Genomic DNA, 15,117 nt, shown 5'->3' with positions numbered 1-15,117 from the left:
CCAGAATTCTAGAAGATACACTTCTTTCTAGCATTTCACAGATGCATTTAAACCATAAGACATGTTCTTAAGTACAGTATCTTGACAGAGATACATGTGATGTTATTGAGCGACACACGAATTTCCCATAAGTCATGTGTTAAGAAAAAAACCATTCCGTCAAAGATGATGTTAACACTCTAACTAAACTCAAGAAGGAACTTAAATAGCAAGACTATATTGCAAAGAGTCTAAATAAAAGTGGCCTGGTTGTCAAAGGATGAGGGAAGGCATGGCTGCCATCCAGTGGGCTGGGGAGCAGAGGACAAGCAGAGCCCTACCTGATAGGCATCAGGAATGTTGACAGTTTCTCCATGTTCCCCGACATAGCCAATGATGCCTTTGCCCCAGGGGACCTGCACCTCATTTGAGTTCTCTGTGCTGCTGCAGGGGAGTAGTGGGGTTCCAGCATGCACATCAAAAAATTTGGAGACCAAACTCTTCTTGCCAGCAGCTGCCCCCTCCACTAAGAAGAGAGAGCAGCGGTCAGCGTCCACCATGAGACAGACAAAGATGAGAATCTTGTAGCTTAGGCTGGTGAGGTCAAGGTCATTGGAGATGTCCTTGACCAGTTCCAGGAAAAACTGACGTTCGTTATGCTTTTTGAGGTGGCATTTGTAGTCGATGGCCGTAGGGGGATACTGAGGCAGATTCACCCTGGATTCCAGCAGGGCACTGAGAATGTGGGCTGTGGTAGGGGGCAGAGAGCTGGCCTTCCTGAGCAGGGCCCTCCGCCGGACACTGCTCATGGGCTCCTGGGCCCGGGAAGTCACCTGTTCATCGTAGGTCCTGTTCACATGGATGGCTTTGGAGCGGGCAAAGCTCTTCCGCAGCTCTTTCTGCGAAGCTTTCCGCTGCAGGTTCCCATCACCCCGGCTGCCACTAGCCCAGCTGGGACTCAGGGGAACACCAGCACTTTCCCCACCACCGGGCATGGGATGGGTGTTGGCAGAGCCCTGGGGTCCAGCACCACCACCCATCCCAGTGCTGCCTCTGCTACTACCCTGAGCCAAGCTACCAGTGCCAGCCAAGGCATGCTTCAAGCCTGAAGCCCCCTGTCCCGGACTGTGCCTTTGTAGCCACTTGTCCACCAGCTCCTGCTTCCCTTTCCGCATCAAATAATCTTCCAACAACTCTGGGTGCCTATCCAGAAAAGTTTCCACCTCCCCGAAGTCCAGGCTGGAGGCTGCCATGGTCTAAGGCACCCTTTGCCTCTCGTCTCTCCACTCTTGGACCACACGTTAACCTGTCCCGAGGCCTCTAGCTGTTGCTGCACATGTTTGCCCACACCAGTGTCCCCAGCTCGGTGCTACCTCCCCGCGGGCCAGCAGGAGGTTGATAAGAACAGCAGAATCCCAGCTGGGAGGCGCCGGCTCTTTCCGAGGCTCAGAGCCGCTGCCACCCACCCTACCCCTGCTCCTCTTGCTCCACACAGGCGCCGGCCCCGAGCGCCTGGCCGAGGCCACCGCTGCTTCTCGGGTGGCTCGCACCGCTGCTCCAGCTCCCGCAGCCGCCGCTCCGCCGCCACTGGAGCGGTCAGAGTGGACCACTGTGAGCGGAGGGAGGCAGGACACGCCCCGGAGTGAGGCTCTGAGTCCGCTGGGGGTAGGAGGGGAGGAGCAGACGGGACGCACAGCAGTCAAAGTCCACAGCTCTGGGTGCAAGCGGTTCCTGGAAGAGTCTCTGCGCAGCTCTGGCCGAGTGGGAAACGCACCTAGATGCCCCCACCCCACCCCGCGCGCCGCCCTTCCAGCCTCACCTCCCCAGCCGGCCCTGCTCCGCCCCCTAATTCTTCATCTTTCCAGAAGGCCCCTGGGGAGCCCAAGTACTGAGAAATACTGATGATTTGTGAGGATCAGAACCCAAAGTGCACTCCGAAGAAATGAGGGTCCCCAGAGTCAGCCCGGGTTTTGTTTTTCCGGGATGAGACTGTACTTTTAGTTTGCTGGGTTCCTCGGACTGCCCAGCACTCTGTGGGCGTGCAGCAAATAGTAATCAAACTAGTTTCCTTGAAGTTCCTTCTCTGTGTTAGAGATTCTTGAATTTAACGAAACTAGGGGATACTCACCCCATCTCTTCTCTCGGTGATGGAGGGGAGCTGTACTTTGAAAGAGACCATAAAACTCGGTTGCCCTGAGATAGGGACATCCCTAGGCGCAGAGGCTCGTGGACCCGCGGGCGCGAGGCTCCTTTTCTGCTGCACACGTGACCCATCATCTGTTTTCTTCCTCTCCCTAATGAGTCCTCACCTTCTCTTCTTTCTCTCTCAAAAGTCAAGTCTTGGAGCTTCTGCACCAAGATGTCTGCACTGTGACAGGTCCTCTCGGCCCTGCCTGGGAAGTTCTTTGGATCAGGCTAGTTCATGCTAGCAAAAGGTTTCTTTTTGGCCTCTTCCTAACCTAGTGGTTAAGCTAGACAGACAGGATCCGAGTGATGTTCTTTATTGAAGGAGAGGTACCTCCGATCCTGAGGGAATAAGGCAGATGCAGAACCCGGACCAAGTCCAGGACAGGAGGCTCTTCCAGAATGCTGTAGGTGAGAGTGACAGACCAGAGTAGCAAAGGAGGCAAGCAGGGATTCTCGAAGGCTCCACGTGGCAGCTCTAAGTTGATGTCCAGGTGAACATCAGAGCTGAGTAGTCAAGGTACATTAAACCTTAAATTAACATAGGGATTAACTTCTCTCCACAGGCCTATGGCACAGAGGTTTATCATCCCACTTTAAAGATAGAAAGTGCTAAAAAGAAACTGAGTGACTTAACCCAGGGCTCACAACCAAGCAGAATGTGTATGCTCATTAGCTTGGCTCTAGAGGGAGGCACACTCTCAGACAGGTCACCGACTGGCTCCCACCTATGCCAGGTGAGTCACATCTGTTCGAGAATTTAGAGCAGGAAAAAAAGGGTAGATCATGAGGGAGAATGTCCTAGAAGTATGCCTCTGAACAGCACCGGGAGTAGAGAACACTTGCTCAAGAATTCTAGTCTGTCGGTGAGGGGGCTAGATACAGACACTGTACCAAGCCTGACAGCCCGGGTTCTATACAGGGATGCATGTGGTGGAAAGAGAACTGACTCCCTCAAATTGTCCTCTGACCTCAGTGCTGCTCCCCACCCAATAAATAGAGGAATAAATAAATGCCATTCAAAATTTTAATTCCAAATGCCCCTGCTTAATCAACGTGGCTTTGCAACCAGAACACCAGTGTGAAATTAAGCAAGGCCCTGGTGCTTTTCTTGCCTCATTTCAAGCACTGCTGCACTGCGACCAGCAGGATGAAGGAGATGGCTCTTGTCGTTTCATAGCAACTTTATCGATGTGTGAGTCACATAGCTTTCAACTCACTCTTTTGATGTTATAATCCAGGGCTGAGGCTATAGCTCAGTTGGTCGAATGCTTGACTAGCATATGCAAAGCTAAATACCATGTAAAGCAGGTACATAGTCCCAGGATTTAGGCCCAGCACTTTGGAATTGGAAGTATAGGAATCAAAAGTTCAAGGCCAGCCTGAGCTACATCAGATGCTTTGTCTAAATATAATAATAATAATAATAATAATATAAATAAGGGGCTGGAGAAGGCATAGCAGTCAAGATCATTGCTGTTCTTGCAGAGAACCTGGTTCCCAGCACCCACATGGCAGCTCACTACCATCCTTAACTCCAATTTCTGGGAATCTAATGCCTTCTTGTGGCCTCCACAGGCTCCAGGTACACACATGGTACACAGACATACACACTAACAAAACACTCATACACGTGAAACAAGGAAAATTAAGTCTCTGAAGAATAAATAAATAAAAAGTTAGTGAAGCCAAGCATATCCATAGATTGTGTGTTTCATGCTCGTGGGGGTGAAGGAAAGCAAAGCAAACCCACAGAGAAACAGGGTGTCTATGAGAGGCGGCATGAAGACTAAAGCTTAGGAAAGGACTGGCTAAAGGGACGAGGTGGGAAGGCAGCCTTTCTGGGGAGGGGACAGTTTAGCAGAATCCTGATGAGAAAGAGGTGCAGTACAGCTTGAATAACAGCATACCTACCAGGCAAGGCGGCAGAAGCACACTCCAACATCGTGAGAAGGAATATGTTGGAGTATTTGTGAAACAGCATGGAGACTGGCTACAAGCGGAGAGCCAGAAGCAGGATACTGGTAGTTAGGAGTTGACAGCTGCCGAAAAAGTAAGTGGTGGTGATGAAGAATTAAAGAAAAAAAGATGTTCTGCGGAGTGCCTAGATCACAGAAAGTCTTAATACTCACTAACTATGCTGTCACTTTTATTTGCATCAGTCTTCTCACTGGTGTGTGGAAACCTTGCTGCATACAGTCACATCTCTGGTCATAATCAGTGACCTATCAGGAGGGATGGTTAATGGTTTGCTCTAACTGGGTAGTAGGGGCTCACAAGAGCCTATTTTAGCCTGTGTGTCTAATGAATGCCCAGTTCATCATTCAGTCAGCCATGATGGAAATGTGTGTGCCATGGAAGTCTACAAATATATTCCAGGTCTGGATTTGTGAGTGTGCATGAGTCTGTTGGTCTCTGTCCCTGACTCTGTGTGTGTGTGTGTGTGTGTGTGTGTGTGCTTGTGAGAGAGAGCATGCATGTATGTGCTTGGGTATGTTAGATATGTTGGTGTGGGCATCATGCACATATGGAGGTCAAAGAGCAACCTTTGAGTGCAGGGGTCTTGCCTCTCCACCTTATTTGAGATAGGCTCTCTTCAATGCTGTGAACATCAAGTTAGTTGGGCCACAAGCTTCTGGAGAGTTCTGCCTCCATGCTCTCCCCCTTCCCATTAGCTACTGGGATTATAGATGCTTATGCTATTGCAACCAGCTTTTGCATGGCACCTGGGGATCCAGATGAGTTCACCAGGCTCGGGTATCAAGTGCTTTATACATGGAGCCGTTTCTCCACCTACAGGATTGTTTTTTCAGATTATTGGTTGTTTAGAAGTTCTAATATTGGATGAAAACAATTCACATGTCCATCAATTAATTAATAGGTAAATAAAGTGTGCTATAGTCATAGAATGAAATATTACTCTGCCACAAAAGGGATGAGATGCATGATGAGAAACATCATGCAAAGTCAAAATAGTCACCCACAATGGGTCACATTTGTATGATGTCATTGATATCAAAACTCCATTACAGGCAAAAAATTAACTAATTTCTGAATGGAAGGGAAGACGAATGCCTGCAACTAAATGTGAGTGTGTGTGTGTGTGTGTGTGTGTGTGTGTGTGTGTGTGTGTGTGTTTGGGGGGGTCAGGTAATAAAGATGTTTTAACATTGATCGTGTCTAATTTATACCCTACCCCTTACTATTATTTATTCGTTATTACTATTGTGTGATGCTGAGGATTAAACCCAGGGCCTAACACACACCAGGCTAGCACTCTAACTTGAGCTATACCCCTTACAATCTTTTTCTTTTCAGATAGGGTCTCGCTAATTTGCTCAGGTTGGCCTTGAGCTCACCCTGTAGCCCAGGCAAGCCTAGACATTACAGTCCTCTCATTGCGGCCTCCCAGGTATCTGTAATCACAGGCCTGTACCGCCCCTCCCCAAAGCTGGGCTGTATTATACACTTTAAATGAGTGAATTGTACCTCTATAGAATTTTTAAATGCCAAAAACTCATTTACTAACATGCTCCTGGCCATACTGCAATAGTACTACTGCACATGAAGGCAAGGAAGGCCCCAAGCATCCTCACAGAAGGGAGAACAGACCAGCCCCAGGCTGCCTAGGGCAGAAGCTTAATAAATAGTCTTGTTGACATACTCATTACAAATGCAGTTTTATCACTCACCAGTCTCAGACAAAAGATGGAGATAAAAACTCTGATTTTGTTATATATGTATGTATTTTTCCATTGTGGTAAGACTCGTGTGTCATAATCACCGTAACCATTTTTAAAAACCAATTCGGTGACCCTAATTATATTCACAGTATTGTACGGGCACCACTGCTGAGCCCAATCACTCTTTTGATCTTGCAAACTGAATCTAAAACTTCTGATTTTGATCTTGGATCTCATTTTACAAAACAAGAATGAGGTGCTGAGAAAACTGATCAGAGTAAGAAAAGCAATAAAAGAGATCTGGGGGGACGGGGCGGGCGTGAATCTGGCATTTCTGATTTGGTTTCAGATTGGCTCTGTTTGTGTTCCCTGCTTGGCACATGAAGTCACAGTAACACTGAAGTGTTGGTTGTTGAGGTAGAAAGCTGGAAGGCTTGAGAACACTGTGACAGAAGGCTGCATAATAAGCTGGGCGTTGGTGTGGCCCAAGCATCATTCTCTCCTCACAAACTCAGTCCCAACAGCAGACAGAACCCACACAAATCAAAATAATTCTCAGAGGACTAAATTACAAAGGCTGAACTTGAAAGATAGATTATAGAGAAATTCCAGGGATAGTGAAGGAACCTGAGACACAATAGACAAGTCACCACCCTGATCGTAGGACAGAGAGAAAGGTTACCAGGACCCAGGAGATATATTTGCAAAGTGATCACTACCTTGAAGTGTGCAGTGACAGCTGTCATAAGACACTGAGAACTCAACCCTGCCTCAAAAGGATATCAGAAAAAATACCATGAGTTCATTTTTGCCCCTCCCTCCTGTCAGTGACTGGAAGATGGAGCCTGTTAATGGAACCCCAAAGGTCATCTTACCTAGGCAGAAAGTAGGGGAGACAAAACAGGAGTATTTTCAGGTCTGGAGCAGAAAAAGGAAAGTGCTCAACCCTACATGGAACCCCGAAGAAGTCCCATTAAGAAATAAAACACAACTGCATTTCCCCTTCGGAAACGACTCAAATAATTTCCTGTGTAATCCTGCCCTCTTCTGATCATCTGCTAATTTCATCAATGCTATTAGAAAACACTCACAACAGCAGTTGCAGGCTACACAATACCCCCATGAATATGAACAGTTACACCAAAAAGGTAAGACACTGTGAAAGGAGATGTGATATCATACAGACTTTGTGTAGGGACTATCATATCTGAAAGTGTATGATATTTCAAACATCCCATAACTTGGTATCAACTTCTTGAATCTCAGCCAACTGTCTCCGAAGCTTGTCCATGACTGTTTCATCCTCTAAGGCAGATGTCACTGGCTTTTATTCCATAACCTCTGAGATCATGAAACTCAGATGGGGGCTAAAGCCTAAAGACCTCAGAACTTATTTGCTTGGTATGGTAATTTTTCTACTTCTTAGAGATGTGCTGATTAACCTTTGGTTCATTGGTTGCTCTTAGCAGTAGTTGGAATCATTCGTGTGGCTGCGTTCAGCTGGCTCTGTTTCTATAAAGTGCTTATTCATCAGTCTTCTTCACATGACTTCCCTCTAAATGGGGTAATTTCAATATCGGTGCCATACAGCAGTTCTGTTCCAAATGGAAGCTATATAAATCCAAGATTGTATAGCTCAAACCAGTTAGCTGAAACAGAGGCAACAGTATGTGTATTCACAGGCTCACTTTTCTGGGAGCCACCCATCCAACAGTTGACCACACAAGCTCTCTACTGAATCCCAGGCCCCTATTTCCAACTGCTACAAGACATTTGCTCCTAAATGTCATAAATAACTCAAATATATCAAGGTCACCCTGATTCTACCTTAACCGCTTGATTCTAAACAGTTTAACTCAGTAATCACTATAAGCCAAGCCCCCATCACCTGTCCATTCTCTGTCGATTGGTATTGTCTTCCACGTGATCGATGTGATCATAGCTTTACTCATAAGTCCTTTATCTCCTGGATTTAGTCCTCAACAAAAGACATATAAGGGGGTGACTGGCTGCCCCCTTGAAAGATGCATGAATGCAGAACCTGTGCATGTGATCTGATTTGGAAAGAAGGTCTTAGAGGATGTAATAAAGTTAAGGACCTCATCCTGGACCAAAGTAAACCCAGCTTAGGTTAACTTTCTCCTCAAGAGGAACAAAGGCACCAAGATACACAGAGGAGATGACCTAAAGATAAGACTAGAGATTGGAGTCCTGTGTCCACAAGTTCAAGAATGTCAAGTCCCTGTGGCAGGCACCTCAAGTTATCAAAGAATCAGGAAATGGATTTCTCTCAGAACCTCCAGGTAAAACACCAAACTTCTTATTATCTTGAAATTCCGGCCTCCAAAATCACAGGATAGATTTCCTTTGTTCTGAGTCATCAAGCGTGTAACATGTTGTCACAGCAGCCCTAGGAAACCAGCACCAGACCCTTCCACATTTGCCATTATTTCCTCTCTTCCCATCACCTTCCATAGTCCAAGTTTGCAGCCCTTTCTGTTTCCTGTGCATTCTCTTGGTGTCTTCCCCTGCCTGCCTCTCAAACTCCTCTTTTCCATTCTGACCTATTTGAAATGCCACGTGCTCTGAGACTGCCCTTCCCTGTATCTGTCGAACCCTGTGCTAAGCCAAGGCATCATCAAATCTCCCTCAAGGGTATTTGACATTGACATTGGTGAGAGTTTCAAGCATGTTTGTTTGTGCTAGTCATTTCATTAAATGGCTCCACACACACTTTGATCATGAGACATGTAGAAATCAATTACTGTCTAGGAAGCTTCTTCACAGTTGGATAGCTTTCATAGTACCAGAAGATGCTATGTAGGCTGCTGTACATGAACACATGTGCACGCACGTGTGTGTGTGTGTGTGTGTGTGTGTGTGTGTGTGCTGTACACATAGGTGAGTGTGTGCATGTGCATATGATCAACAGTCTTACACACCTATGAACCTTGTGAGCTGTTATGGCGTTCAAGACCCTCAGGAAAAGACGATAAACTCAATCCAGGCTAGAATTAGTTAAATATATTAAAGCTACTAGCAGGACAGCAAACTCTTAGCCAAATTAGAGACTACTTCTCTAAGGGGGATGAGGGAAGGAACTGTAAAAGTAAAAGCCACAGGAAGACCTTGAGTACCTTAACAAGTAAGTCAAGAACTGTCCTGCTCCACCAAGATTAGATAGTGAAGGCAACCTCAAACTAGTCCTTGAATGCCTGCATAAATAGGTTACAGATGATCAAAAAAAGCAATTAGCCATAGTCATAACAAGGCAGATGGTCATGGCTGTACATTTCTCGGTGGGGAAGGGGGAGGGCACTGAATCAGGGTTACTGGGAACTTATCTTCCAGGGACTAGAGTCAGAGACAAACAACTAGTGAGTACCAACATGGATGCCTCGCATAAAATGAAGTTTCTTTAGCCATCATAGAATGACAATAACAAAAGCATGTCAAGATATGCCCAAGTTATAAAAGTGGCATGAAGGTTATGGGGTAAACAACCGCTTTCTGATTAGACTTAAGGTCCACTCCACAGGAGGAAACACACACCTGGGCAAAGCATCCATGGTTGATATGTTCATAGACCCTAGGGGTGAACCTATTGCTATTTTGCTAAATGGACATAATATCAAACTGCTCTCTAAATTATTCTCTCTATATCCATAGATTAATGCAGCTCACAGACCACATCGGTGCAGTTGTGAAGTGCTTAGCCACAGATGGGACCCGCCTCCCTCACCAATGCCTGCACACGTGCACACACACACACACACACACACACACACAGACAGAGAGAGAGAGAAAGATAGAGAGAGAGAGAGCTCAGAAGACCATTAGATCCAGAAGCTCAGGACTGATGTGAAGCAGCATCTTCTGGACATGACAGACAATTGCCTTCATGAAATCACAGCAGCCGTAGTTGCCCACATAATCAAGCCAGTCAACATCCCAGCATGGAGGGGGAGGTGCTCATGTGCTCCCATCCTTAGCTGAGGATCTACAGACAGTTGATGGCTTCTGTTTGAACAATAATCCACTTTGAGGGTGTGGCCCCTGGTGGGTTGACCACATTCCAGTTGATAGCCTGAAACCCAGGAGCCTTTAGTAGTTTTTGTTTCTATTTCTGTCTTAAGTTTAAGGAGGTGTGACATTTACCAAGCTTCCAAACACAAACTCATTTGAACTGGGGAAAAAAAATTCCAAGGAGCCAGGTTATATGAAATGCAGATCATGCTAGGTTTTGCAGCCATTTCAGCCCAACCTAAGTACTAGTTTTCTCTTTTAATGTGAGTCTTGTCTTTTATTCCCAGTAGTTTTCATAAAGCATCTAGTTCACTTCTGTTCTTGCAGCCAAATCTCTGTATTTGTTGTTGTCAATGCTTTTGAGATCTGGCAACGTATTAGTAATTCCTAGAGCCTCAGAGGCCTTTGGAACAGAGACCTATCACTAAATAAATAAATAAATAAATAAATAAAAATAAACACAGCAAAAATTGTTTTCAAAAATATGACATTATTTATTCAATTAATAAAGCTTTCTTTTCCTTTTCTAAATCTGAATTTTACCTCTCTCAGCAATTATCTTGAATGAGGCTCTCAGATAAAACAACAGACCAGAATCTTCTAGTCCTAGCTTCAAAGAATCTGTTCCTGAATTATTTCATACTGCAAATAAAATGGCACAGCAATTTCATTATTAGCCTAAAATCCAAGCCATCAGATTCACAGTGGCTTGTTTTTTTTTTTCCCCTTGCACATGTCAGACTTAGAGAAGTCACAGAAAGACACAGTGACAGCGATGCCAGCAGGATCACAAGCTAGGGTGTAAGTGAAACTGACACACCAGCAGGCAGGCTACGAGCAAGTGGAGAAAGCAGAAATGAGAATAAAGCGGAGGACACCTAGGATGTGATTGGTCAGGGGAGCAGCTACATCAAACAGCAGTGAGCCTGGGTTCACCGGAGGGGTGGTCGGAAATGAAACCGCTAGGAAAGGAAAGACGCACACACTTCATGGTTTTGTCATTTTGCTTACAATTATTCAATACCTTCTTCCTTTCAAAGGGATGACATATAACTGCCTTGTACTTACCATCCTTCCTGTGAGGAGAGAATACCTCTGCCTTACCTTGGCTCTCCAGCACGGCACTCGATTTAACAAGTCTTAGCGGAATGTAAACACAAATAATGAGCATCATGTCTGTGTTGAAAATGCACTGGGAACCTCTTCCATGGTTCCCAATCTTCCCTTCTGACATAAGAATAAGACTGTCCAATGCTGGAGCCCAGAATAGGAAGACACCTAAACAGAATCACAGCCGATCACAGCCTACATGCCATGGGAACGGGAGGTAATCATTGTTGTTCTAAGTCCTTGAGGTATGGCTACTACAGCAACACTGACTACAAAGAAGCTGGTCCATGGCACATAGCTGCAACTAAAATATGTGGCCTAATCTACAGCACTACAGGATAGCAGGAAAAGTGATACTAAGAACTAGAAAAATTGTAATTCACACAGGGATAACATATTTGGGGAAACTGATACAATATCTTAACTGGCAGGACTAAATCTAATGATCTCAGAACTTCCTGGCATGAATAGCTAGAAACAATGTTTATTGAAGGTGTCTTGAGGACCAGTCACCACAATGTATAACAAATACTGAATAAACTAATTAATGAATGCGTTCCATTGGAGCAGACCACAATCTTACCATGGCAGACATGGACACACATTTTTTTCCCACCACCATTTTAATTACTAAACTGCATTTACATAGTCAGCATTTTCACATAATGTCAAATATCTTACCAAAAAAAAGATAATTAATTAAAACTAAGGCTCTTAGCAGGCTTAATCTTAAAAAAAATTTTTTTTAATTCATGCAATTGCTTTAGATTGCCATAGAACAGACATTACATATGGATGATGGTAAGTTAAAGTATATGGGTCTCAGGTCATAAATACCTCAATAGATCCAACCTAAAAGGTATAAAAGTCAAATACTGGAGGACAAGAACCCAGGGTCTAATCCCACATTTAAGGATTAGCACCAACTAGACTTTTGATTACAAAAGTATCTCAGGACCTCCCTTTTTGTTTCTCAATGTTTTCTGGTTGCTGTCTCTGTGCCCTTACATTTTGTATTATTTGGCGGGGGGTATAGAATTTTTCATATTCCTACCTTTCCTTTTTTTTCTTTCATTTTCTATTTTTCATCCTTATTTTCTCCTGTCTTTGTCTTTTGTTTAGTGGTTTGTTGTAGTTGTTGTTTTTTGGTTTGTTCTTAGTTTCTTGGGACAACTTCTTACTATGTAGCCCAGGCTGGCCTGGAACTCCATATCCTCCTGCTTCAGCCTATCAGGTGTTAGGATTACAGACATAAACCATCACAACCAGTTTTATTGACGCCCAAATGTTCAGCAAGAATTTCCACATAAAACCTGACAAAAAGCTTAAAAAGCATTCTGAAAGCACAGAAATGAGCCACACTGGGCTTCTGAGTCTCATGCAGACCATAGTGCAGAGACACTATGGCATTCAGGCTAGAGCACAACATGGCCAATTCCCACCTCTGTACACAGAGGCTGTACCAAGCCATACAGCATGCTGAATAATATATATATATATATATATATATATATATATATATATATATATATATCTTATACAGATAAACAAGGTTTATGGGCAGTGTTCTACAAGCTGCTTGATGGCAGCTGCTTGATGGCAGCATAGACCAATGTTGAGGCGGTGAGCACAGCTCCCAGAGCTGGTGGTAAACATACTCCCCAAGCTGGAAAGCCTAACTGGGTAGACCCAGCAGCTAAAACCTCCCCTTTAATCCTAGCCATGCAGTTTAGCAGAATAAAAAGACAGAAATATACCATAAAGATATGTTCAGAGGGGAAAAAAACTCTAAACAGTTTACAGTTTACAGCTTGGAATAGAAAAGAAAAAGGATAGAGAAAGTCCTTAAAAGAAATAGAGTAAAGCTGGGTGGTGGTGGTGCAGGCCTTTAATCCCAGCGCTTGGGATGCAGAGGCAGGCAGATGTCTGTGATTTTAAGGCCAGCCTGGTCTACAGGCTCCAAAGCAAAACAGAGAAACCCTGTCTCAAAAAAGAAAAAGAAAAGAAGTTGAGTAATTGTAAAAAGCCACATAAAAATGGAAAATACACAAAGAGTCTGGATACTGTATGTCATTGTGTTGTCTTTATATTTTTTTTTTTATTGCTGAGGAAGAAGCAACAGCTGCCAAAAGACATTTGATTATAACTGCAGGTGGATTAATACTTTTGAAAATGCCTTGACTTCAAAATATAAGCCTAAGGACATGTTATTTTGGAAAAGAGGTTCTGCTTTTGTTTCCACAGAAGATGGAAAGCTGTGGATTCCTTCCAGACTAATATGGTTTGATCAGTCAAGACCCCCTAAAGCAATGGCCCAGGTGATCCAACATCCAAAACAGCTGAGTGAGACCATGCAGTCTCACAGACCACTAAAGACAGAATTTGCCCAGGTTTCCTTGTTTTCTCAGGATCCCCATGGGATGGAAAGTGCTCCCAAACAGCAGGAAGCAGTTTAGTTTGGAAAGAGCTTTACTTCTGTGCCCAAATGAGGTTGCTGTGAGTGCATAGTAAGGAATTAAAGCAGAATAATTGTGTGACACTGAGGTTTCAAACTCACATGTGGATAATAAGGATCATCAGGTGGGAAATCCTGAGAATTCCTACCTGTGCTATTTTAAGAGGAGATGAAGAGGGAGAATTAAGCAAAGGAGCAAACTTTCTGAATGATTTGGGCATATATTCAGTGTGTTATCAACAGTGTATTATACACAGCATATGTGCTATATTATACACAGTGATCTTATGGCACACAAGGGTTCAATTAACCAATTACTCTTCTTGAAAAGCAAATGTTATGTTGCTTCCCACATGAATGCAAGCTTTATGTCTGGGAAGTACTTGACCCAGTGTAATAAATATGAGGACTGGAAGATCTGACAATGTCCCACTATTTGGTAAAGGATTCTTTCTCCTCCTTCTCTGAGGCACAAAGCTGTCATGTGAAAAGATTTCACATTTATGTAAACTGGTACATTATTATTCTTTTAGAGCTCCATTAAGATTGGATATTAAAATGGATAGTACTAAAGGTGATAGTTTTTAATCCAATCATCTGACTTCTCAGTTCTCCTAAATGTTTTTTCTATTGATACAACATCAACATTACTTTTTCTGATCACTAATCTTCTGTTCTTGGAAGTGGTGCTATAGTACTTGCTTTTCCAAATTTCATCATCATAAAATGTTTTCTCGCTACCGTAAATGTTCTTCCTTTGAATATCTAATCTAAGTTTAGGAGATATTAACGTGCTTGACCATTTTCAATACTAATAATTTATTTTCTCCTCTTGCACTATCAAGGCACACTTAATTCAGGTTGAAGGACATTCCATATATACCCGAGGTTCCTGTTGCTCACAAATTGTGTTGTACAGTGGTGGTGCCTGTATCCACAGTCTTTGCCTAGGGAGCAAGATCATGAGAGTACTACGAGCAAGAGATTCATTAGAAATGAAACCACACAAAATGTAGGTGGTTAAAGAATAACAACAGTCACTGCGGCTGCAAAGAGGAGTTTGAGAAGACTAAACAAGGATGCTGGTATCAAGGAAAACATTATTCTGTCACTGTTAAAGGCAGTAAAAATAAATAAAATGATGCTGATTTAAGGGACAACTGCAACAGGGTGTTTTGGTGCTGGAGAAAAATTCAGCTCAACAATGAATACCAAAGACTTACAGCCCGGGAGTAAGGTGAGAGGTCAGCAGTGGAAAGCAGTAAGAGGAAAGAAATGCCAAAGGTAAAGGGAATTCTAGATAAATAAACTCGACAAGGTTCTAGCTGAAGGCAGATTGAGGTGATCAGGTACCAAGGGTGTGAATCTGTTAAACTGATTAAGTGGAATTCATACTACAAATAGCTAAGGAGAGAGGCCAAGACAGAGAGCCTAGTCAAGAAGGGGACTTAGAGCTCCTGGCCTGGAGTTCGGTCCCATTAGAGTATTTGTTACTGGCTGTGCATCTAGACATTAGGGGTCAGTTCTCAGGGCAGATGGATAAAGAAAAGGCATTGAGAGCAACGATAATCCCAAGAGAGCAAACTGGTACTCTGCTATCTAGTCATGCATCTATCCACCTGTGATGTGGGTGACCTAGCTAAGCCAGGCCCATCGGCAAAGCAGCACACACCTGCTCTA

The 15,117-nt window shown here is 44.0% G+C and overlaps 1 protein-coding gene across 1 annotated transcript in view; it reads right to left on the bottom strand.

The window, feature by feature from the left end:
• The window catches only part of Pde11a (phosphodiesterase 11A), a 347,781-nt gene extending 346,071 nt beyond the window's left edge, over window positions 1-1,710 (bottom strand). The window contains exon 1 of the mRNA XM_051184429.1: window positions 321-1,710. Coding sequence (XP_051040386.1) covers window positions 321-1,232 — 912 coding nt within the window. The 5' untranslated portion in view covers window positions 1,233-1,710. The remainder of the gene's footprint in view (window positions 1-320) is intronic.
• Window positions 1,711-15,117: the final 13,407 nt, after the last annotated feature.

This window comes from Phodopus roborovskii, unplaced genomic scaffold, assembly GCF_943737965.1.
Source record: "Phodopus roborovskii unplaced genomic scaffold, PHOROB, whole genome shotgun sequence".
Taxonomy (NCBI): Eukaryota; Metazoa; Chordata; class Mammalia; order Rodentia; family Cricetidae; genus Phodopus; species Phodopus roborovskii.
This window is presented reverse-complemented; position numbering and strand designations above follow the sequence as displayed.